General features: G+C 38.6%; 1 protein-coding gene across 1 annotated transcript in view; it reads left to right on the top strand.

Annotated features, from left to right (window-relative positions):
- The first annotated feature begins 4566 nt into the window (after positions 1-4566).
- LOC139717247 (uncharacterized) overlaps positions 4567-27585 on the top strand; it is a 162009-nt gene continuing 138990 nt past the window's right edge. The window contains exon 1 of the mRNA XM_071628744.1: positions 4567-5517. Coding sequence (XP_071484845.1) covers positions 5016-5517 — 502 coding nt within the window. The 5' untranslated portion in view covers positions 4567-5015. The remainder of the gene's footprint in view (positions 5518-27585) is intronic.

Genomic DNA, 27585 nt, shown 5'->3' with positions numbered 1-27585 from the left:
TGACATAAAGCGCTTGTCCGTCGAAAAAAGAAAGAAAAGAAAGAAAGAAAGAAAGAAAGAAAGAACAAGATGCACATGGCGCTGTAACAAAGCTGACATGAACTACTCTATACGCTGTTATTTTCGCGTACAGATATTTTCGCGAATGAGGAGGTCACAGACATTTTTGCGAGATGTAGTTTTCGCGAATTGACAAAGAGACCTAAATAAGCGCACGACTACCTAAGTGTATGGTGACATTTTCGCGTGTTGTTAAATTCGCGGTGCAACTGAGATTCGCGAAATTCGCGAAAATTAAATCCTCGCGAAAATAACAGCTTATACAGACATGTTTTCAACCATAGGAAAATCAAATACAATAACTTGTTCGAACAGTTTGAATGAAAATTAATACTACTGCTTATACTATAAAAACAGAAAAGAAATTAATATCTGAACTTTAGAAAATCAATCATGAAAGTAAGAGACTAATAAAGCAGAGGGGTGAAGGGTGAGACCTGAGTTTTCTACAATTCTCTCTCCCTCCACAAATTAAATTTGTAAGATCGCAACTGCATTCGATTATTAATAATTCATGCGTAGAAATTATAGAGCGTGCTTGGTAGGAATACGCTTAAAATAGTGGTAATGAATTTAGTAGGCCTATTGTACACTACATCTTAAGTGATATAAAGTTGATTTTGGTGACGAATATTCCTGTCAGAAAAGGAATGCTGGCTGAAAATCTATTCATTTCTCTGGATTTGATTGTGCTTTTGTGTCGGATCAAGCGCGAAGTCTTGCGCCCTCTATAGGCCGAATAGTGGCAAGGGATCTTTCATGAGACAAAAATAATTTTTGGCAATGAAAGGGGCTTCTCGTCGTGATCTGCAGTCTGTGTAATCCTTCGATGCAGAGTAGCAGCGATTCTCACGACAGATTATGAATCTCATTTAAGTCTCTCAGTTACAGATTGTAAGATATGACACTTACAGCCGAGGCACAGTTTGCAGGGGCGGATCCAGGAATTCTGTAGGGGGGGGGGGGCGAAACTCTTATTTCTGGTGCACTTCCGGGTTTCATTTCATTTTTTTATTTCTTTTGTTTTTAACGAGAAATAAGGGGGGGGGGCGTGCGCCGGTTGCGCCTCCCTCTGGATCCGCCACTGGTTTGAATAGGTAAATGGACTAGGTACAGGCGGGGGGTGGGGGGGGGGGGGGGGGCAGGGTGACAATGACGATCACAAAACTTTGATCGGAAAAAAAGAATTTTGCAACCTTCTTTGTATACGTTCTAAAGTAAGTCCATTAACGAATAGACCAAGATTTTCAGTGATCCCTAACTTATTTCATTATAGCAAGGGGTATTCTTGAAATTATGATTGAAATGCCCATAGATCATTTTCTTATTTTTTCTTTTTTTAGCAGCTGTATATTATCATGTATCTCAGACTAACAAAAATGCAGTTAAATTGTTTTTGCGTTCAAACTCTTTGTAATTATCATAATTTTATGGCTGTCAAACAAAGATTCGATTTTCAAACATCAAATATCACACTTGATTGACGGAAGATCAGATTCCTTTATCGTGTTAATTCTCGTTACTTCAATATCAATTTATTAATTAATTTGTCAATTCTTGACGTATTCCAGTCATTTGTCTGCTTTGATATATTTATCTATTCATTTGCCATCTCTTTAAAAAAGATTAATAATCCGTTCCATTTAACACTAGAGCAAATTTTCGAATCCAGTGAGATATAAGAGCGGATAACGAGACTGGAAGTCGCCTTAGCCATGAATAGCAAGTTGGCCTATAATTATCATAAGAAATTATTTAAATGATTCAAACTTTATTTTCACTTTTTGCTGAGTGAAATCCTTTTCCCATTCAGGTAACATAAACATAATTCAATTAACTTGTGCTTTATCTTTTTAAGATTAAACATTAAAAAAAAATGAATGAAATAAAAAAGATATTGACCATTAATGTAATTGTTATCTTTATAGAATCATAAAAAAAGTTATATTTTGGCCATGGAATCATACAAGTAAAAGTGCTAGCAAAGAGAATTATAAGCTACATTCGCCTTAATGCGCATTTATATGAATTAAATATTTCCATGTAATCCATTGAATGTCCATACATCATCAAGCTCTTGTCACGAGTGCAATAACAATACTTGAAATTCTCTTGCCCTGAACTATAGAGGGCGCTTTCTGCGAAAGTAAGTCGTGTCAATGGCTACCTAACTGCATGAGGGCCAAGGAATTCTTCAAATATTTGCGGCCTGTAGTAGACAGGGAGGGTCCTTGCCATTAATCTTCTTGTTCGGTTCTTCGGTTCACATGGTGTGTATACCAGACGCTGTCAGTTCCATAAAGACATTTCCTATAAACATGTTCCGACCAACCAATGAAAAAATAGTCGCTATAAGACGAACGCATGCATTCAGCGTGAGCATATCTTATTGGTTGCAACCGGACTGCTGCTATAGCAACTGTCGCTATGGCAAGTTGAGGATCGTTGCTCGGTCATTTTGGAAAACGCCAGCATGCCAATGATGTAAGATACTGGGGCACAAAAAGAAACGAGGAACCCTACCTCAGTGGACGCGGCTACTACACTACACGTTTGTGACTCAACGCACCGTATGGGACTTCTGACATACCACGTGTAACATCCCTACCATCAATTTTGACAACGAATGTACACTGTAAGGTGATACCCTAAATAGACTTCATAATTCCCAGCTGACCCTGAGGAATAAGCTTGTACGAATTGTTGTGGTCACGCCAAACATCGTTTTACGGGTAGTATTACTATCATTAGGCCTCCATTGCGTGGACTGTCATAGGATATGGCTATTAAAAAAACAACAAGAACTTAATTAACCGTCTAGCAGCTGCTCATTGCAAGAGTGCAAAACCGTGGTGACCTATCCGGAAGAAGTTTCATGCCATACTGAATGCTGAAATCTGCATAGACTTAATTTACAGGCCACCTGGTTCCCGTAGAGAACGGGTTAAAGGAAACCACAGCCCAAATTTGTGGAATGAGTGAAAGCAGCAATATTAGTACAACACACCAGTGAAAGTTTTGACTATAATCGTACAATTGATTCAAAAGTCGTATTCTTTTAAAGTTTTGGTGCTGTCATTGCTGGATGAAAGGACTACTACCGTTCTTTACGTAATTTTGGACTACATTATAAAGAGAATACAAGAAGAATTCCACATTATTTCATTTTTCATTAAAAGTGCATATTCCATCCACTTGTCGCTGACATTGTGTTCAGGTAATATTATCATTTCCCCTCTTTTCTAAAAGAGGCTAGACAAGTGCTGGTTATTATGCTAGAAAAATGAAAATATGTTGAAGTTTCGTTATATTTCCTACCATGTCCATAATGACGTCACTGAAACTTTAAGAATTTATAAATTTTGCGATTAAATGTTTTTCTTCAATCTTTCACTGATATGTTCTACTAGTATTGCTGCTTCTATTTAATTCACATTTATGATATTACGTGGGTTGTGGTTCCCTTTGATACTAAGGGATATTGGTAATTTAGCACGTTCAGCTTCATGCGATATGCAAAGAATGATGTCAAAAAAGATAATAATATATTCATTTTAATGTGATCAACGTTCCTCTTCACAGATCTCAGAGCAAATTGCAAAACGACTGCTTTTGTTATCGGCTTTCTATTTAGTTCTTGAAGGTCCTCTAGCTAAAGCAATATAGTACGAGTACTATGTGTCACACAAATATGCAGTCTAATTATACATATATCTATGTCACATATGAACCATTTTCAAATATGGATCTGCTACTAGTACTTCTACTACACTATATTTATGCTGCTACATACACTTTGAACAACTAACTGTATGAAACAATTATCGACAAATTGAGATAATTCGTCTTTAAATCATTTTTTTTTTTGGGGGGGGTCTTTTGTGTAGTGCGTGTAAGTTACTGATCTATATTCCGTGTGCGAGATTGATTATTGATGACAAAACAGTAATATTAAATCATTTCACCATAACATACTAGTACAATTACATTGTGTTCTGCAATTATATTCAAATTTTAGATGCTGTAAGCCAAAGGAATCAAACTTCTGACTCGAGTCAGCGAAAAGTTCACTTCCGTGACCTCAATACCAATGCGAACAAGGATGCGCCGCGCCTTGTTACTTAAAGCGTATACGCAAAGACGTCGACCAACCAGCGTTCACTTCAGGCTCTGCACGCAGAACGCTTCTGCTTTTCCTTGATAGGATCATATTCAACTTTCATGCTGTGCACGCATATCTGACACGCGCAGTAGCGCAGCAGAGAGAAGACTCTGTATTGGACGCACACACATACACACACACACACATACACACACGCACATACACGATCCTTATGCGCTATCCTATGCGCTTATACACAGCATCAAGGCAGACAGTAGGCACCCCCCGATTTGAACACGGTCGGGCGACCAATACAACACATACACACAAACAACACACACATACACATAGCATACATACACACCCATACCACACACACACATTTACCGATATCGCGCACTGTGTGTCTGCCTGTGATCGAATGTTCCACGGTCGATCTTGCTTGCCGGATTTTGGAGCTAGCTGGGCTTTTATGCATTTTTGAGTGGCACCGACCGGAGAAAGTCCTTTTACGTTAGCGATGTGAGTCGTGATATTGATATCATACCATTTTCTTTTTGCTCTCGATATCACTCTCCATCTACTGTACAGCAGTAGCGTAGTCTGTCGGACATCTTCAGTGAGTCTCTCTGGATACATATGCGATTTATTCCTACAGCGAGCTGTTGGAAAGTTACTCTGCACTGCAGCGATGTAGCTAAAAAGGTGAAGTTCATTCCTTGGCTCCAACACTGGAGGGAGGTTGGTGGAAGCGCCACCAAATCTTAGCATGATGTTGAAACAGTGGTGAGTTGAGGTGGAGTAACAATCCCGGCAAAATTTCATCTGCTTTGGACAACAAAATTTCTACAAGATGACTGGAAGGGCAGGTCATATTCCCGTCGATGTCGAAGAGGCGGAAACCGGTGGTAGCAATGACCGGACAACGAGCACCACCGACCCCCAGTCCTGCTTTCTCAACCCGCAAAATAGCCGAATGCGGGCTTGGGAAACTTTAATTGTCATTACAATTCTAACGACTTTTAGTTTGGATTTATTCATAGCTGCTTTTGACTCTAGGATTGTCGCTCTGTGGATTGTCCTCTACACTTGCGACATCCTCTTCTTGATGGACATTGTTATGCGCTTTTTCCTGGGATACATGAAAGATGGCATTCTCATTACGGATAGCAATAAGATAAAAATTCACTACCTTCGCACCACATTCCCATTGGATTTCTTCACCATCTTACCAACTGACTTACTTGTGCTGGCGTACCCCGGCATTACCGAGCCAGCCAGAGTTTGGAAATGGGTAGCCACCTACAGATTTGCAAACAGATGTCTTCGAGCCCTTCGCCTAAACACCTATTTCGGTAAGCAATCATCACATGTCTATTCCAGAATAGAATTTAATCTGGACTTGGTTAGAGTAGAGAGATCTAGAAATCTAGAAGTCTACTGTACTGTTCACGTTACGTTAGAGCTGTCGTTAGAAGTATTAGAACTACCATGTTTACTGTTGTGTTTATAATGTCAATAGGTAAGACTAACGATTAGCAAGAAAGAAGTTAAGGAGGAGGAGGAGGATGAGAAGAAGAAGAAGAAGAAGAAGATGAGGGGGAGAAGAAGAAGAAGAAGTTGAAGAAGAAGAAGAAGAGGGGGAGAAGAAGAAGAAGAAGAAGTTGAAGTAAAAAACAAATTTGTCGTCCCAAGCCTAACAAGGTGAAAACGACGATGTCTAACGGTTAACGGTTAGTCTTTACAGTGTAGATTCCAACAAAGTTTAGACTCTCAGAGTATCAGACTCAGACACTGTCTCACTCTCAAGTCTCAGTCCTACCAGAACATAAAGGAGAGTACAAAAATCAAATCACCTAGTTTCTAGCATTTGCCCAGGCTAGTTCAACTAGTTACCGTTTATTGTTGTCTGATTCCGTAATCGCTTTTCCTGTGGGACTTAAACTTAGGCAGTGTCAGAAGTTGGATTAAACAACAACCTTGTCAGACTAGAGTAAAGGAGAAAAAGAAGAAACAAAGAAGACAACAAATCCACCTAGTGTTAGTATCTAAGCTATTAGCAAAGACCCTTCTATGGTTTCTAACCTTCTTGATAATCTTGAGAATAGCCCTACACAATGAAAAAGTCAAGAAAGAAAAGAATGTCTTGAACCTTTGAAGGATCTAATTTCTACTAGAATCTAGAAAAGGATTAGGAACCTATTGTCACTATCGAGGTATCCTAATTCTATACTATGACTAGTCTGGTATAGATTTCTAGGTCTAGAAAGTAGTCGAGAGTAGTGAAAACGTTGCTTTCTTCCGTAGACGATAAAACCAGAACAATGTCCTGAAGAAAAAAGAATGGACTTAATAGAGTCTACATTCCACCTCATGACCTCCTGAGTTCAGACATTTGGATTATACATTGTATTTTTTATAGGACTATCATAAAAGTACAAGTGTAAACGTACAATGTACTAGATCTCGAGTGTAATTAAACGTATGATGACCTCCTAGTTTGACCTGAACATTCTTAGAATCTTGTACAGTGTGTGTTTACTTTTGAAAAGCAAAAAGAGAAATGAATATTGGATTCTTACAATGGTTCTTTTACACTTTTTGCATAGTAAAAGTCACGGTAAGTATACTCAAAGCATTCTGTATTAAAAGCATTAGATCAAATCCTGCATTCGTTATTAGAGAGCACTAATGTGTACAAATGTATAGATCTATGCTCTAAAGCCTCTACTAGGTACACAGGTTAGTCTTGTGTTGTGCATTATATCACAAAAGTTTGTTATCTTGATGTTTTTTACGTAACTGTCCCCATAACAGAACTGTATTAATATTGTCTGTAAACAAGTGGTACTACATACATATGGCTCATTACAGGTCAATTGAGACTTGAGAACACGTTGACTAAAGACAAGACTGAAGCTTTGAAAGTTTGAAGAAAGTTGATCTTTGTATCATTAGAAGGAGTTATCAATTTCATTATACAGCCAAAAAACTGTTTCCTTGTAGAATTTATTGGCCCGGCCAACCGAGCAGGTCTGTACAGCTGCTGAATTATAGACCTGTCTATATTTTTCCTCGGCGCATGTAGAACCACCATAGCTGGACGATTCCGGCAAAGAAAGCAGTATGCAAAATTTACGGAAGTGACGTCATATTTACGTGACCAAGATGGTCACGACACTCGTTCAGTATTAATTTCGGTAGTTTAAAAACAAAGAAACGTGTAGTATTACATGATTAATAAAATTCCTGTTAAAAAATGTAGGCACTGAAATGTTTATTTTTTTCTTGAAAAGCGTAGTGGGATTTGAGACGCTGTTGGCGATGATGAAAATGTTAGTGTCCGAAATCATTAAAAGAGACCTCCAGATGATTTTCAGATTTTTACATTTACAACCATAGATTAGTTATACTGGGTACAGAGTTTCAGAATGTATAGTGATTGGAATGAAGAATAAGAATATTTTCAAAATTTAGAAATTGCAATGAACAAGGGTGATGACATGGCAGGGTCACCATTAGAATGCATGAGCTGGGGCTCAAGGAAGCAATACAAAAGAAGAATGCATGCATAGATTAAACTAACACAGGTGAACTCGCAAGCAAGTAGTATTGTAGAGGAATTACACCAGGCTACATTTCTGGAATATGTGAGCCTCTACAATGTACAAAATTGTACAGTATGTCATCATACTTGTTCAGTGTAATTTGTTCAACGTTTTTCAAAGTATTGTTTCTCAGCTCAAGGACCACAATAAATTCCACAAATCTAGACATGGAGCTGTTGTGTTACATTGTATGTACTACATGTACATGGTGTGAAATTATGAAAATCTTATGGAATGTCCCTTTAAATGTTAGCTTTTGTGAGAATTTGACCAATATTCTAAGAAATCATATTGTGGAATAAAATTTAGCTATTGTTATTATAATAAATAATAATACAGTGTATTTACAACAGCGTCAGACAAATGCCTTATAAAGTAACTGAGTCTAAAATTCCTGCAATAGCTAGTTGGTGCCCTGCCACACACACACACACACACAGTATACTAATTGTTTTTTCATGTTGGCGATATCATTCAAAATAATAGTCTTTAGACGTCCCAGGCATTGAGAAAAACACATTGTAGGTCGATTGTCGATGATTTCTTTATTGTTCTGTAGCATTTCACATTTTCAGTGGTACACACTCAATGTAAGATGAATCATGTCCCCATTTTATTTGTCACAAACTTCTGCATTATTCCAAAAAACGAATATATTACCAATTCAAGATATAATCTGCTTCCAAACAGGAATTTTTATGCAACAGTACTTATTTGGTGCATTACCAGCCCCCTTACAACTATGTTTTCATCTCAACAGCAGTATTCATTCTTATAATACGAGAAACCAACAAAATTTTCATCCTCCCCTCTACCGAACCGAATTGGCCAAGTCAACAATTTTTTATCAAGGTTCAATTTTGTGGAATACTTTACCGAAGGAACTGAAAAACTGCAAATTATTACAGCAGTTCAGAAACAATTTTAGACGCACTTCCCACACACATATGTACAATGTATGTAATAACAACATGGTTTTGTAATACTGCCAGTATTTTACTCTTTTCTTTTTTATGCCTCCGCAACGAAGTGGCCGGAGGCATTATGTTTTCGGGTCGTCCGTCCGTCCGTCCGTCCGTCCGTCCATCCGTCCGTCCGTCCGTACGTCCGTACGTCCGTCCGTCCCGTTTTGTTTTTGTCGATATCTCAAGAACCGTGTGGTGGTTTTACATCAAACTTGGTATGAGGGTATATCCTTGGGGGATGATACTTTATGTGGATTTTAGGGTCACAGGGTCAAAGGTCAAAGGTCACAGGTTATTTTGTGAAAAAAATTGAAATTTCATGTTTTTCTCTGATATCTCGCAAATGGTTCAAGGTATCTTCATGGAACTTAGTATATATGCTTGTACCGATGGGCAGTGATTATCTAGGGAAGTTGGGGGTCATGGGTCAAGGGGTCAAAGGTCAAGGTCAACTCCTCAAAATATCACTACTTTCCTTATATTTATGCAATGAATGAAAGTTGTTTTTTTTTAACTTGATGTATACATGTATTACCCAATATATATTCTCTGGGAAGTTTCTTGCCAAAAGGTCAAAGGTCAAGTGAAAGTGCTGAATTGCACTTTTTCCTCCATATCTCAAAAGTAACTCAAGGTATCGTCATGAAACGTACATATTTATGCATGTTCAACCTAACAGTGATTCTCTTTGGAACTGTGAGGTCAAAGGTCAAAGGCCAGGTTTAGATAATGCTACTTTCCCATTTGATTCTGAAATTATACTTTTTCTCAATACCTTGAAAAATTACTCAATGTATAAACTTATAAAAGGGTCAAAAGTCAAGTAAAAATCATCAGTTCCCCAAATACCTGCACTCTGACATTTTAATCATTCATCCAATTGAACCTAGTTCTAGGAAAGTGAACATTCAGCACATTTGTGTCAAACCTGTCATTTTAATATTTTGCCAATTGTGTGAAACTGCCATCACACATTATCAAGACATTGTACTATAGACCTATTAGGAGAACCATGCATTATGGCGGAGGCATATCAGTCGCCGTAGCGATATATCTAGTTCCTTCTTCATCCTGCTTTGATTGTGCACCATTTGTGTTCTATATATTTTGTACCTTATATCGTAAGTTGAGAAAGTCTTGTATTTACTTTGGGGCCTATTCCCAACAAGCCTGAAAGGCTTTAATTGGTCCCCCACGTTTATACTATGACCTGAAATGTAATGATTGTTGTTTTTAATGTGGAAATAAATGAAATGAAATGAAATGAAATTTGAATGACTGACATGAAATAACGGCAAACTGTGTCAGACACACACACACATATCATATACACAAACACAAAATGCAGAATATAAAATGTTGGGAGTTTAAAAACTAATCACTGACTTCTCGAGAATATACACTGTACGTAATTTTGACCTTACAAGATGCTCAAAAATAAACTGGCATAATTCATCAGTCTATTAACATACAACTAGGACAAATAGTGTTTTTTTAATTACTTTTGCGTCGTTTAAGCTTAAATGATGATTCATAGACAATCTGATATACATACTATTGTATAGTATGGTCTTTTTCTGTCATGACATGCATTAACAATATCCAGATTTATCTGTGCAGTGTATCGGGGTCATTTTCTTTTAAAACCATCCCATATTCTACATCTATGATGATTTATCTTTGTCTGTTGACAATTTTAAGCGTTCAAAGCCCCTTGTTATAAAGAATCGTAAAAGATTTCATATCATTTTTTATTCAGTACACGGCTTACTATACAGTATCAAATCGTCACATTCATATCATACAATGCAATGCATTCTATTGTTGTTTACATTTACAGGATGAGAATAGAATGAAATATTAAAAACTGACATAAAAATTGTTGAAATCATAGGGGAAAACGTTTTTGGCAGATGTACACGTGTAGATCTGTGAGAAAAAAAAAGAAGCTAAATAGCGTATACAAGCACTCTGCATCTTGAATCGAATTCATTGTATGTATGAAGTGTTATAGCAGTGGGCATTTTCCAAAACGTGCGGGTTGTTGTTGTTGTGTGTATGTTTTTTTTTTTTTTTTTGCAGCGCTGACAGCGCTCAAGTCCATCACTGAAAAGGCGATTCTTGTGAAAGACTGTGAATGAATGCGAAAGACGATCTTTTCATTATAGTTTGTATTACGTGCGAACACTCACAATAGCAACGAACCAATTACAGTAGAATGAACAAGTACGTATGCATCATTCACATTGTATAATACATTGCTCTTTTGACCTCTGTTTTCGCATGCCGCAGCTGTGTTGTGCCTTGAAATGCGGACTCACAATTACTCACTTTTGGTCATTAGCATTTATATCACATGCTCTATTGATCTTCCCGCACTCCATGCGGGATAATTTCTTGTACGACACAAAATTAATCATCCTTTTAATATCTACTTGATTCTCTGTTTTCTCTGTGCGATAATAGCAAGCTGGAAAAGACAATAACGTATTACAAATCAAGGTATGAATAATGAGTACTGGTATCTGTTCGCATAATGATCATAAAAGAAAAAAAAATGCAAACACAGGTACAGTGTATTTACACTTCTCATGCTTTCAAATCGCAATTCTTTGTAGTGTTATAGTACAACACAGGGAATCCAAAGGTGAGTATTCTCAAAATGTGAACAGTGCGTGGTGTCGCATTTCTACTGAGTGCAGAAAAAGTTCGGGACTATCACATGAAGTATATGCAATAACTGCTCTCGATGAAGGGCAATAGCCATGTACAGGTACAAGTGACCGGAACTTCAGTTTCGAGTCGATGCTGACCAGTGCGACATTGAGGAAGATCGATAGTCAGTAATCTACTACTACAAGCCAAGGCTCATACAACCGTCATAGCGTACGAATCCACAATGCAGTATCACAAAAAGGTTTGCGTAGCCTACGCATAAATGATCTTTATTGGGAATGGTCATTCCATTCCTAACCATTGGTCAGGCTACCGAGCTGGAAAATAGGTAACGTAAAGATCAATAACAGGTAAATAAACTGGTCCACAAGTCATCGATCGTAGCCACAAAATGCGTTCATGCTCTGTCGCGTCATAAACGCGAGCAGCGGACAATATTTAGTGCTATCGATGTGTACCCAAAATCGCCTGGTATGAGAAAGCTAGCGACAACAGAAGCGCCATGAAAAAAAAAAAAAAAAAAAAAAAAAACCGCTATAATGCATGCGTTGATGGGAATAGCGTATGCTTGACCTTGGTTTTAAACGGCGTGAATCATTAAGTTCGGCCGATGCTAATTTGAGATGCACCCGTACCGTGTAAATGTCACCGTTTGTATGATAGCGGCGATAGCACACATATTACTATGAAGCTATTTTAAACTTCTGGTATAGTATTTTTACACCATTTTATGTATTTGAACGTAGGGTTAGAAGCCGAGTTGAATTAGCGGTTGTTTTTTTTTTTTTTACTCAATTATCTGATATTGTGCTCGGGAAAAGTGGGGACTTGAAAAAAAAAAGCGAAATGATTTCTCGAGAAGTCGAAGAAATGTACAATGTATGTTTTGAAAGAATAACAAATTATCAGTTTATGAAAAGCACGGCAATATTTTTGGGTCAATTAAGTAAGGTAATTTGAAGATAACGTTTTAGAGTGCATGGATGCATTTTTGCACATAGGCCCTATGCCTTGGTTACCTTACATCGTGCAATATGCATATATTTTGTTAGCCTGTTGTTGTTGTTTTTTGTATGATCAATAACATTTAACAACAGACTGTGTAATACTTATACTGAATAGTGTGAGAAAAGGGGAAAGATAACGATTTTACGTATCATAAAAGTTCCTGCAAATTCAGCTGCACGACTTATCCTACAATGTGTATAGACTATTGGGCGGTAGTTGATAATGTGTGCGCGTGGACAAAATGTTGAGAGATTGTTTTGAGATACGAAGAAGATAATATACAATTTATGTAACAATATTTCCTCAGTACTGCGCTTGCAGTCTTTGTCGCTCCACTGGTTTAGATATATCGTACTGAAGTGAATATACAACACAATAACTTCATATCCAATTATTGAAGTTCATGTCCATGTAAATTGCAGCCTGCTGTGTACTTTGGTGATACACTTGATTAGACTATCTCAAATGCATTCGCGTGGAGGAAAGCGAAGAAGAAAATTGTAATACAGAGAAGATGAGAGAAGGAAAGAGAGAGTGTGAGAGAGTGAGGGAGAGAGGAAAATGTGGGGTGCGGGAGATGTTTAATTTTACGCTAGATGAAACATATATTTAAGGAAAAATAAAACAGCCTCTGATGGAGATATCGTTAATGGGTTTGGATTGAAGCCGGCCAATTATTTTGTCTCTAACATTTAGAATGCATATAAATTCACGACCTCTGTCTCTGCATGCAATGCCCCACTCCTTGCATACTAAGTATCGTGTGCATATTAAACACACTTGTGACAGTACATCATACAAGTAATTGTACTGGTTGTCGGCTACTTAATTTAACAGGCCATGGAAGCGGTGTGACTTCAGTATTGTTCTAAGTGGTATGCGATGATAGTTCTTACATCAACGACTATACATTATCTTTATCTGTTTGAATTATTTTTTCCCAGTTTTCGTGTATTGCCTAAAAAGTCAGCACATTATATCACAAAGTTGACGGTCAGCTGTTATCTCGGCTTCAACTCTAAATAGAAGTCACCTCGTCCGTTGAGGCCCATTTGTATTCATTGATTAGTATAGGACAATATCACACAACATACACTGCAAAAAGTCCGGTGTTAAATAGTGAACACCGAGCTGGTGTTAAATTTTCGGTGCTCATTTATGGTGTTAAATTAACACCTCCGGGTGTCACTTCCAAATTTTAAACTGTTTTTTTGAAGAGTTTCTTAGTAACTGCACTTCTTTTTGATTTTTAATTTAAACAAGACGATGAAGAATTTTACATTAAAATACTCGATTTTTGAAAAAATTTGAAAATAAATTTACACCAAAGTAACACCAGCTGGTGTGGTCTCTTATTGAAGCTGGACGGGTGTTAAACCATTGATATTAACACCAACAAATATCAAACCAACACCATGTGGTGTCATTTTTGAATTAACACCAGTACAGTGTCAAAATAACACCAGGTACAGTGTCAAATTAACACCACGAAGTGTCAGGTGAACACTTTTCAACACCATCACAGTGCATTTTTAACACCTGTGGGTGTGGTCCTTTATTGAAGTTTGATCGGTGTTAGATTTAACACCCGTGGTGTTAAATCTAACACCGCTGTTTTTACAGTGTACTCTCAGTCGCTGGGCGTCTATATTGTAAGTCTAATCTGGGGAGCCGTATCGATCCCATGTCAGAAACACCTTTTGTTAAGCAACAATTTAAAGACGTGTTTTGTTCGATGATGTCTAGACGGTCCCACTTAACGGGAATTCGCTGGTAGTTTGAGATTACTTGTAATCGAGCAATTTCATGACGAATAGTAACTATTGGTAGTCCATGAATTTGATATTTGCAACTTTTTTCTATTAATATCTGTTTGTTTTTCTAGTGTGGATGTGATAGAAGGGGAGCCATAATGATAATTTCCTTTGGTCTATAAATGACACATTTCATGTTAACTAATGTACACCATTTTATGTACTAAAACGTGTCCTACTGCATGCGTGCACGATGTTTCCCTGCAGAACAAACGAGGAGATACATTTCGAATAAAAATGAGTTGCACGATACTGCACACAGGCAAACCAATTAAGGCATCTACATGCTGAACTGTCAATATGTGCTGTTTTCGGCAACAGTGGGTTTTTTTTTTCTACAAAAACAAAATTTCCCCATAAAGATGAGATGAATATTTTTAAAGTGCACTATTACGAGATCGTTGAATTAGGATACCAATGGGCATTTCTTTTATAATGCCTAGTTCCCTTTAATGGTCATAGTACCATTTTAAACAATATTGTGTATGTCAATAAACTTTGTGCATGTAAACTCGTGAGGGAACGGAGGAAAATGCAGCGTGAAGGGTTTAAAATGAAGTTTACCCACGGGAGGAAGTAACAACATGTTTCCTGTCATAAAAATGGTCAAGTTCATTCAATCGCTGTCCTGTATTTGACTTTGTGTGTTGTAGTGCTACTATTCATCACGTGCATGCCATGTAAAGTAATGAACCTTTGTTATATTGTTTTTACAATAAACGTTTGCAGCGAAGAATTTATAAGAAGAGTTGTGGAGTTTGATGATGACCTGCACCTGGTCGTCTTGGTGTGGAAATTTTGTGTGCGCGTGTGTGTATCGCTGGGTAGAACGAGAGAAGGTTATAGAGATATGTTGTTGTCATTATTGTTGACATGTTTGTGTACAAATATGTATGGTTGCGTGTGTGGGTCTGTGTGTATGCGCTTTTCTGTATTATGTTTGCGTTCATGTAATATATTTATTGCTCCACTATGCGCGGCTTGCATTTACGAATGAATACTGAGTATAGTGTATTATTGGAAATACGTGTACTCTTGTGTTTGTGTATATGCAGTGTATGCAAGGGTAGGAAATGTGAGGATCGGTCGACGTAGAAGAAAGATGATAAAAGTCGGCGAGATCATTTCTCCGGCTCTGCAATAGAAATTGCACCTGGGTACTCGATTTTGATTGATGAGCAGCGATGGTCCCCCCCCCCCATCTCTCCCTCTCTTACTAAAAAGAGAACTCCTGGTCTTTAGCAGTTCGAGGCAACCCATACAACCGAGTCTGTCGCCGAAAATGCCTATTAATAATAGCGAAATTCTCAGAGTGAAGCGAAATGGAAGAGAAGAAGGAACAGAGTTCTACAGGAAGAAGACAATGAATCACGCTGATGGATCATAGATTTTCGACAAAAAAGAAAAAAAGAAAAAAAAAGAAGATGGAGATGTCGATAGGCTTAGTGAATACATTCTACGGATAGACGGAAGAGTATTAATGATGGATGGGGCACAAACAGATTCTATATTTAGATAGGTAGGAGTCTATAATAGATATTCATTTGCATGTAGTTACATTCACACTAACCACACAAGAGTCAAGAAATGTTGGCTGATGAGGTTGATGGCTATAGATGCTGATGTTATGGTGACGGATAAAGGTATATGCGGAAAATACTTACGACCTCTCCGCATGCAGGTAACAGTGTGAAAACAAGACAATAGATCTTTAAAAGCTTAATGTATCTGGAAATAAGTGCATGTATTATACGAATGGATGGCAAGACAGATCTATGAGCTACATAGATAGGCCCATGGATATACACAGGAGTTTGAATATCCTTGAGACACGTGTAGACAATGGTTGTGCAGACTTGTATTACAGTGTACAGTGCATGACATCGGATATTGCTACGAAAGTCTACGTCGAAGTTCGTAGGCCTTCTGGTGATATACAGCTGAAAAGAAAACTGTAATAAAACCATGATGGGCGTGTAGGCAGTTATTACGTATGGAAAACATCAACGGACATTTTTTTTTGTTTTTTTTAATGGTTTACAGTAGACGGACTACAGTGTACCAGGTGTTGTATACAATAAAGCGGAGACAGCTTGGTAGAAATGCATCTATAACTAATTTTGTGTACATTGTACATGTATGCATGAAATATGAACGACCCTGATAAGCAGAGACTGCAAGATGAACGGGCTGATGAGTGATGAAAAGATGAATAGATACAGATAGATAGACTGATGTATAAACAATAGACAGACATCTAGACAGATGATAGAATAGTTATAAATAAAATAGTTGGATGGATATAATATGATACACAGACAGTGGATTGAAAATGGTGGAAGGCAAACGAACGAGCCGACCCAGGGTGCTCTTGTATGTCGTGAGCAATGAGTGGCATGAGGGAAAGTGTACAGCGCTGATGTGGCATCTTCGGAACACACGATGCATGCTGCAGAGAGAATGGCAGCCCCTCATTTTAATGAATTTCCCTTGTGACGTCATTGGCAGGGGGGTTGGAAAGCAAATACCAGAGGCCTGGTAAATGTACGCTGATACGTGATGAGTGACGTGAAGGCCTGACCGGCGCGCCAATACTGCAGCGCGGGGATTACTGCGTGCACGATGCATTCTGACAAAGCCGAAATATCGATGAGTGCCAGCTAGCTTGCTCCGCCATTTATAATTCGCTGGGATTTTACTTGCATGTCGAAAACTTCACAATACAAGACGCGCTCGCGAGCCTACAGTGTCGTTATAAATAGTTTAAACATGCGCTCATCTTGATACACGGTTGCTCAGTATACCCCTCCTCCTCTCCCCCTCCATCTCTCATCCAACTGACGTACCAAGGGGAGTACCGGGTAGAATGAACTACAAGTGCAGCTTATGGGATATGGCGGGGAATGCAATATGATTTAATTATTTGCAGTGGACATTTCGGAGCGCCTGTCTGCACCGGTACTTGTATGTCAAACCTATTAACATAATTATTGTGTTTCGCGTATTCCTCTGCTGTTGTTCGTGCGTTTTCCCATCAATTCTCCCAGTCATACTGTCGTGCTCTTCTTGAGCATAAAGAGTATGTAATACATGGTGTCTGTTTATAGCTTGACTTAAACTAACATTAACAGGCATAACATGAAGTTTAAGACAATCAAACATTTCATATACAATGTATAAATAAATATAGTTGTACAGTATATTTACTTATATGTGTGTGCGTCTGTGTGTGTGTGTGTGTGTGTGTGTGTGCGTGTGGTCTCCCCCCCCCCACTCACAAACTTTTAGCTCTTAGAAAAAGATATCAAACAAAATCGAACAAATAAGCAAAACAATGAAACGAAACCCAAGATTATCCGAGGGTTCCGCCAGGAGATTCGTCCCTTATCTTCTAGAATATAAATAAAGGGTATACTAAAATTAACCCCTGACCCCCATTGACCGTGGGTTACCCCCCCCCCCCCCCCACACACACACACACTAGTATGGAAAATTTTCCGCGGCGCAACGTTTAAGATGTAAATGATTTTTTAAATAAATAATATTCATCAGAAATAGTCTCATGTGTTCGTCGCTATTCTGTCCACCCGGTTCACAAAATTTTCATTTTTGCTTGTTGCAATTATTTGTGTGTGTGTGTGTGTGTGTGTGTGTGTGTGTGTGTTTGTGTCTGTGGGAGTAAAAGAATAATTTTTCAGAATTTCAAAATTATCGTAACTTCGTGACTGGAATTATAAACTTTGCTTGCGTGGGAGGAAAGATGAATTTCGAGCATTTACTTTTGTGTCTCCATCAACAGTTATGGTTGTCAGATCGCCCTTTCAGGTTTTCATGCTCCTTGGATAGAGGTTTTAATGACGAAGTATATCGCTATCTTTCGTTGATTTACTCTGCTTTGCTTTGATTTGATTTAGCATTTGTGCATAGCAAAATGCATACACTGTATATATTTTGACACATGGCTGGTTTCACATGTCAAGGGGCATATTGCGTCAAGAGTATAATACACGATAACATTGTTGAGTAAAAAAGGCAAGTATACATAATTACACCTACAACCAAGACACAAGCTCATTACCAATACTTAGTAAACCCTCCATTAAAATTGACGTTTGTCGGTTATTATCGCTTTTTTATAGATAAATGCAGAATTAATATTTGGTATCTATAGCTTTTTTGTTAGTGTAAGAAAACTGATTGCTGCTTCCAAATACTCCTAAAAGTTCATATCGGATTTAATTAAAAGAATAAAAACAGTGCTATAACTACAACATGATAATGACCCTGTGGAAGTACAGGCACATTTTGCGAAAAATATGGCTGAACGGGCAATCCCCCTTTTCTTCAGACTGTATACGTTATTTACATTTATATTTTCTTGCAAATAATGTACTACTATATTTTTATCTGAACACGAAAATAAAAACAACAACATTTCATGTTGTAAGAGAACAAGACATTAGTTTAACACAGTGTGTATAGAAGCTGTCATGAATGTTAGTACACACACACACACACACACACACACACACAAAATGCATTTTGAGTTTAAATATGCAAATTGGAGTGCATTGTGTATCACAACGGAACTCAATTCATGTAATGAAGCGAGAATATATGGAGGCAGAAATTGTCTAGCTTTTAAGTATGAATGACGTGTTTTATGTTCGTTTGCTGTAAATAGTCGTTGGTACATGAGTTGGACACCTACTCAATGCCTATGTTTTCACGCTTGGTGTAGCAAGGCTTGTAGTTTGGGATGTTACCTCACGCCTTTCCCGTGGCGACCTTGCTGTCTCCGCCACTTGTCAAAAGCTATTTCGCGCACTTCATCGACGACAATGGGACATACGGGGACTACTTCTCGCTGCAATTATCATAGTCGCTGCTCACAATAAGCAATGTGAAAATGGGAGTGTTTACAGTGGCCTTTTTTTTTTTCATATTCAAGACAACACCTTGCAATCCAATGGCGCTTGACTTTAATATCGCTGCGTCATTTAAAGGAAAAAAAAAGTAAGTTGGCGACTCGCTACCCCGTTCAATGCATTAGGTGATTGGAACTCGGCTTCTGTTATACCGCGTATTCGACTGTGCTGAGATCACTTTGGCGTGTGCATGGCGTGTTAGATTCTATGCTCAGCCGCTTGATCGGACAGTTGCTGTATGGTGCGCGCACACACAGCGAACTGGATAGTGTAAAAAGTGTGCTCGCACTTGCCGTCCCGATATGAGTGCGCATTTTGGCGCCTTCACGAAGTCGCCATCACCCAGCTACCCATTGCATATCCCATGTTTAGACTGAGTGACTATTAGCAAGATTAAACATGGAAAATGTATTCCTGTATGTATATATTATGTGTGTGTGTGTGTGTGTGTGCCACTGCGTGTGGTTAGTCGATTAAGAATAATGATGTATATTATACTTTGAACTTATTACACTTCATCCAACAGAACACGTCACAACGCTTTATTGGAGAGTACACGCTAATGAGCCACTCTTGTTCGATTTTTGTCAGCTTTTATTTTAATTGAAAGAGCTTTGGCATAATGGACGACAATAATGCACTTGCAGCTTGATAATGAAGTGAAATAAAAATGGGTCAGGGGAGCAGCACACGCGGGTGACAGGCTAAAGTTCATCTGCAAATTGGATGTAATGAGTGTTTGATGAGCTGAGGTCGGACCAACGAGTCGCGACTGGCTTAGTGTTGGTGCTTCCATACTTACTATACTAAAAAAAAAAAAAAAAAAGCTTTTAGACATGAACCAGCAACATCTATACTGTACGGATATATATTTAGTACTTTGTGACTAGCGTCTGCTTAGTCGTGGTTTATACCTGTCCAGGGTTGCCCAGTTGAAGGGATGTTTTTGTTTTATTTTCGTTCATTATTTTGTTTTCGATCCCGCCACCATCAGCAACCTACGCCATATCATAATTACTCTTGTGGGTAACAGGGACATTTGGTACATAAATTGTATAGATCTTGTTCGAGGATGAACGCACCGAGCAGGATTCGAACCCCGAATTTCACATCAGAGAGCTCCGAGCAGTGTCCACTATCCCCCTTTCCGTTCCCATCCCCATGCACGGAATTAGTCACCTTTGACGGTCACTGGAAATACTAGTAGCTCATAATCGATGTCCCGTCCTATTTACCCATGTCTATATATCACATGAAATGGATGTGGAAAGGTGCAAAAAGTGACAGTATGAGTAATAATGCGGACAAGATTTAAAGTACTGACAATATCTGCACATTTTACCATCAATCACTGGTGCATGCATTCGAACAGGGTCTTATCAGTAATACATGTAGGCTACCATATTCATCATTAACGTCTAAACATAAACATCAGTCATTTTTGTATAAAGTTATTCTCTTGTAATATTCATTGAAATGTGAATGAATGATATCAGTCTTTGCATAATGTTCGATGTATACAAGGTATAAAGAGCAAAATGTTGTACGCTAATAGGAAAGGGCGATTACGAATGAAATAAGTAAAAACAAAAAGAAAGTACAAAAAAAAGTGAGCACAAAAATGATGTCGAAGAGAAGGGGAGATGCCGACGGCGGGCACGTGAAGGAAGATAATGAGAAGAAGACAGCGTTTTGAACGAGCGAAGACCATGCACAACTCTTCCCCACCAACCTGTGAATTCTGGTAGGTCTATCCCTCTCACCTCTGATCCATTAGTATGGATGCAAAGTGCTATTGCTGCGGGCGTGTTCGCGGGAGATGTTTACTATCGCGCGAATATACGCCACGGCGCTGTATCGTTTGGCCGCCCTGACTTATAAAGGGATAGTTAAAGTCTCTCTATCGTGGCAGGCAGGCATCATTGCCTATCTCGGTTGCTGATCAGGAATTACCGCGTTTTACCCGTAGAACGCACTTATTGCTTCTCTAAAGAGGCCTTAATAATTACAAGACGCTGTCACAATATACAGTCATCTTTTACCTCGCTGCGAAGGAAGAGATTATCAATCAAACCCTCTAGGCGTGAGAGAAACGTGCTGCCCTGCTCGAGAGAGATTGATGCGATGTGTGTGCGTGCGCGCGCTCGTCTTCCATTGCGTGTCGAAATATTTGTGTGTGTGTTGTGTGTGTATGTGTGCGTGTGTGTGTGTGTGTGTTTGCATAAAAGCACTGAAAAACTTCATGGCTAAGGGCAGAGTGTATAACATGTAGATAAAATGCATGAAAGTGGTTGTCCTCACAAGTTATGGCGATGACACGCAGCGGCTATGTAGTCGTTAAAAGATAGTGTTCGAATCTAGCATTTATCGCAAAAAAAAAAAAAAATGCAGAGATACAGTCTTTGACAGTAGAACGGAATGTGTGAATACATGTATGTACCAAAGAGTATGTAAACTAATAAGGATCTTTGCAGCTGTGTGTGTGTGTCCCTTTCTGTATCTGTTCTCCCAAAACATTGATTCTTAAATTGTGTGACATAAGGTGAACTGTCGACATGCTTCAGGGGAGAAAGAAAATAAAAGTGTAATGTACTGTACATCTTCTTTAAGTTGCTTTAGAAGAGGAAGACAATGATATCATTGTAATTGTAAAAACCTTGTATTTCATCTAAATTTCTCCCTCTGTATTTTTTATGCAAGAAAAATTCTGGAGACTTTTTTAAAATGATGATAATAATAAAAAAAAAACAGCGTTGCCCAACGTCCACTACACGTTGACTTCTGCTGATAGGAACGGGTCTGCACATCATAAAGTCAGGAACAGTTTGATCCAAACGATATGTATCGAGAAAGTTTTGACCATTTTTTATTTGTCCAGCTCCCACTAAGCTCCGGCCAGAAATCTCTCGGCAAATCTATATCACCTTATGTGGCACTATCGGCAGCAAAGTCAGCTGAAATAGGCAACACAAATACTGACAAAGCGTCACAAGTATTGCACGCTGCCTTGACAGTTGCACAAACTCAACGATAGTAGAACAGGTTTTATAAAACCGTAATCCTCAAGATAGTATGATATTATGGCAGTCATTGCTATTTGCAAAATGTTCGAAGACTGAGAGTATAGCAAGAAGCGGCGTAGAATTGTAATGGTATGGAAATATTGTCTGGCTATGTATGAGCTGGTGCACCTGGTAACATCAAAATGCATACTATTATACGTATTTTGCTATACTTACTTTAGCTGACTTTACTGTAGATGGCATCAAAGAAGGCAAGGAAGATTTTTGATTGGTGGAGATAAGCAGACACAAAAAAGAGAGAAAAAGAACGAACTGAATGGATCCATACACACACACTCATAATATATATGTATATATATATATATATATATATTTGAATTAGATATCTTGAATTTTAGATGTTGATACGAATTCTAATCAAGAGAAGTCATCGAGGACACATGATATTGGAATTGGTCGTCAGGGCGTTTACGAAAATATTTATGAGCATGCAGATGCTGCTCTTACCTATCACAAAGAAAACCAAGCATGGTTCCAGGCATTTGGTGACACAGGTTATTAGACGAGCATTGCTTTTGCCCACACGGAATTCATGTAGTGTGTATTTCTTTTTTTATACGTTATATAAAAAAAAAAAAAAAAACAAGCAAGACCATTTTGAATGAAAAGAAAGATACTCCATGCTTGAACAGAGAAGTAAGTGTTCGAAAAAGCACACGTGAACTATGTGCATAAAACGTTAACTCTGCGCGTCGCTCCGATGCACTTTATACCGTACGCATGTCTTTGTGACCTCATAATTACTTGACGTCACAATACCTCTGTTATAATATTCTAAGGATGTCAAAGTGCACGTGAACTATGCGCACAACATGTTTACTGCGCATCGCTCCAATGCGCTTCATACCGCGCGCATATCTTTGTGACGCCATAAGTATTTGACGTCACAATACCTCTGTTATGATCTCAGAATGGTTCGACTAGATGAATATAGTACACTGTACCAGTACCACTGGGAAAGTCCCACTGGAATATTAAAGCCTTTCACCATAGCGTGTTTCATCCTTAGAAAAGGTGATGATTGTCATGAAAGACGTAACCATTGAGGATCACATGATCACATTGTGTACTAGAAACAAATTGAAATGATTGAGTTTAAAATGTAACGTCGTATTCCACCAGCCCCTTCCATCTCGTTACAAAATGATTTTTTTTTTTTAATCTGCCTCATGAAATGGTTTGCAAAGTAGACCTACACAATGATGGAAGTGAATGTGATCTGAACTCGTATCAATATTTTGAAAATGAAGCGCTTTGTTACTTGAGTGAAAATAATAAAAAAAAAAGCTCAATCAAATTCGTTCCTTTCAGTGATTAAGATGGAATATATCAACATTAGAAGATCACCAGTTCAAACGGCCGTCTCTCCCCTTTTTTGCGAAATCGCAGCTGTTTGAAAGATTCTGATCACACTTGCCCCCCCCCCCCCCAATAAAAAGGCGGAAAGACAGAAGAAAAAAAACTGCACCCCGTGTTTCCTCTTTTTTTTTTCCTGTTCGCGCATCGATTTTGGACGGTACGGCGCTCGCTTTCGGGTTGGGCGCGCGCGGCTCGCCTATGAGCGGAGCATAAATCTTCCTCCTAATGGCTTTACTTTGACAAATGCTGGCGTAAATGACAAGCAGCTCAGTCTGGCGAACGTGCCGATCTCGCACATTCCAGGACACAGTGCCGACACTGATAGTCGGGCGCACGGGACAGCTCTGGCTGCGTGAAGACTGCATCTGAATCGTCCGCTACACTTCGCAGTCAGTGGTTTTTGGTGTCGATTGAAATAATAAAATAAGACAAAAAGAAACAAAAATAAGCCCTAGGAAATAAAGTAAGACAGTTGTGGGTAGAACGATGAGAAATAGAAGCAGTGAACACCATAATTGCTCAATGTCTCATTTGACATAGATGTTAAAAGGTTATAATACTGTATTTATGTGCGACACTAACATTACGCATATTTCAGCATGAGCAAGAGATGTTGCTATAATGTTTACAGGCGTCGTATACAAACGTTGTGTACGACGCGGTAAAGTCGCAAAGTGATATTTTTCATGCATCTGAAAGAGCGATATGCCGCTACTTTGTGCATTTTTTTTTTTGAATAGGAACTAATAGAGAGTGTATAAATTGTATACATTTGGGATATACCATCACAAGTTCGAGAGTCGTGCTCGCGAAGTTCCACCAGGTTGCTGAGCATTTCCAATTGACGGAGGAGGGCTTATTTTGGGATCTCACACCACCCTTGACCCCATTCCGACAACTTAAAGATGACTTAAGAGAGATTATCTATAGCTAGGAGCCGCTTACACAGTGACGCCATCCTCACACGTCAATATCGTCAGAGTCCGCGCTTGCGTTGTTTCATCCCGTCATTTTACAGTACAGTATGTCAAAAAAAAAATACAATCAGATTTTTGCATTCATAACACCCAATATGATTAAACTGTCGCATCGATAACACTCAGTATGATTAAACTGTCTTAATGCTACTTCAGGGTCTTAAAATATTACATCTTAGCTCTATTTTGCAGAAAACCCCATTCAATTTGGTTAAGCGCTCACAGAGAAATGTGGATTGTAGTAAAGCATGTCACGAGTCTGATTCTTCCAAGTTTAGCACTTCGATACTCTTGTGTGTGTGAACACAATAGACAGAACTTGGAGGGAAGAGATTCCTGACATGCTCTACAAAATTCCTCATTTCTCTTTGACCACTGAAGCAAATCGAATGGGGTTTTTCTGCAAGATGTGGGCAATGAGTTATATTTTCGTACCCAGAAATTGTATTTGGATTGATTTACTATTTTTAAAGTTATCATTGCGGGGAGGGTCCCGTTGTACTTTTTTTTTTGGGGGGGGGGGGGGACATACGGTGTAGTATGGAGTTGAATTCATTCAGCGGGATTTACCGGTTGCTCCTTTCAAGCAAGGCTGTATAATTGTGCCCGTTAGGGAAATGTCCTCTATAATAAACCATATAAACGAACAGTAGACAATATGTAACTGCAGTACTAGAGTTTTCCTTACTGTATTTGAATGCTCTCGTACATCGTACATGAAGTCCTGGATGGCTCATCATAAATTTCTGCACATCCTCGTATATCAGCAGAGATGGCACCTAACATTACTTTTGCTTTCCTATTCATACCCTCCCCTACAAAATAAACAAGCATAAAACCCCAAATATATATGTGTGTGTGGGGGGGGGGGAGGGAATAGGATTAATAGGAATAAGGCAATGAGGTATGATTGTCATACCAATTCATTCATTCATTCATTCATTCATTCATTCATTCATTCATTCATTCATTGTCACTACATATATTTATTATCTTCATTGCGCATTTGTTCATTAAAAATAGAATATGGTGAATTCACAAATTAATGTTCTCAGCACATCACAAGTTTAATAATACTATCGATATCTTATTTGCGCGCACTTATTTTCAAGGTAGACACATCAGCGGAAATTGCAAATCGCATTTGTTATAGAATTATGTTTGTTTGTTTTTGAGGTGCTATAGCACTTACGTGAGGCTGAAACCTCAGTCTGTGAGAATGACAAAAATTATATGAAAGGCAAATGGGACCTTTTTTTTTAATCATTTATTATATACATTTTTTTTTTTTATGTGAACCAAAACGAAAGAAACGCATGTTCTAAGAAAAGGATGTATTCCTGTCGTCAATCATACAGATGACAGCTTGGTATCTATAGTCATAAGACGCTTGGCATCCATTGCTAATTTGGGAGAAAGTTTGGTCTGAAAAATTGCAGAGAAGTAATTCAAATCCTCAAGGCAGACGGAAGCGCAATCAAAAAAAGGAATAAAAAAATGTCACAACCGTTCTTTTCTTCTGCCAGATGCCGTTTGCAGCTGAAACTTGGGTAGAAAGGGAGACATTTTGAAGGAGGTTGAGTGCTCACGTTGAAATGTCAAAGGCGCGACCTTCTCGCTACACCCTACTTTTTTTCTCGCCAAAAACAGGGTGACGCGTTGGCGTGTTCCAAGGCCACACGAAAGAGAACCGTTCGCTGCATTTTGGTCGCAAGGCACCATCACACGCCGTACGCGATGAGCTGAAATTCCATCCTCTTTGTAGGTAATGGCGGACTTGTGATACACTCTCCCACGCGCGGTGCATGATATGATAGTCATATTTAATGAACCGCAGCTGACAGCGTGTGTCAGCATGCGGGCGATAATAACTGCCAGAGCTTGTTCGCCGCGCTGAAATTAAAAATTCACCCCAACTGCCTCCATTGGTGCACGCTCCGGTTTTATGACCCAGGCGCAGCGAGCCAGTTTCAACCCAAGCCCCCAGTGGTTCATCCTTCGTCCAGCAAGCAGGCATGCAGTTATAGGATGGGGGGGAAATATATCGCGTGCGTTATGAAAGACAATTGCTCAAGGCCTACATCAATGTTTACATTGAATGACAGGTCAGTATGACGTCACTGCGAGTACTCAATACTCACCCCTCCCCCCTTGGATGGCATCGCATTCCCGGACTTCCATTTTAGATTCCGCTGTCCAGATCGTATAGAAAAGCTGAATGCTGTTTAGATTATAAATATGCAAACCAACATGTTTAAGCGCCGTCGTTGTGTGTGTGTGTGTGTGTGTGTGTGTGAGAGATTGTTGTTGTTGTTGTTGATATTTCCCCCTTATTCATTGTGATTGTGATTGTACCGAGTAAATACTTCTTTCTATTTCATATCGTAGAGCTCCACTGGTAAAAAAATGCTTAATTAAGGTATGCAATTTACATGATTTGCCTTATAATAAGAGAGAAACAATCAGAACCACTATAGTACAAACATTATGTCAGTGGTGTTACTGTGGGGAAAAGACGAGTAGATTAGAGAGAACCACGAAGGGGACTGAAGTATTCACACTGATATAGATGTAGGGGTTTGATGTTATAGGGATAGTATAGTAGGCTCTATCGGTTGAGATGGCGATTGAGCTTTTAACTTTTTGCCAGATACTAAGAAACCACTTATGAAATGTTACAAAGCATACAATTCTAAGAGAAATTCAAAGTTTATTTGATAAAAATCGCTTTTGAAATGGCTGAGATATCGAAAAACAAAGTAAAGTAAACGATGTCGATAAAAGATTGGTCTCACCTTTTATTAGGATCCCTTTGTTTTTGATATCTCAGTCATTTCATAACCAATTTTTATCAAATAAACTTTGAATCCATTTTAGAATTGCATACTCTTCCACATTTCATAAGACATGTGAGAGATGTCTCATTATCTCACAAAAAATTTGGAAACCTAAAGCTCCATCTCAACCAAAACAATACCATCCCTATTAAGCAGAACAGTTTACCA

Source organism: Diadema antillarum, unplaced genomic scaffold (assembly GCF_040938485.1).
Source record: "Diadema antillarum isolate AM-2024a unplaced genomic scaffold, OU_Dant_1.0 scf00000073, whole genome shotgun sequence".
Lineage (NCBI taxonomy): Eukaryota > Metazoa > Echinodermata > Echinoidea > Diadematoida > Diadematidae > Diadema > Diadema antillarum.
The sequence above is the reverse complement of the archived record's forward strand: the minus strand, read 5'-3'. Positions and strand labels throughout refer to the sequence as shown.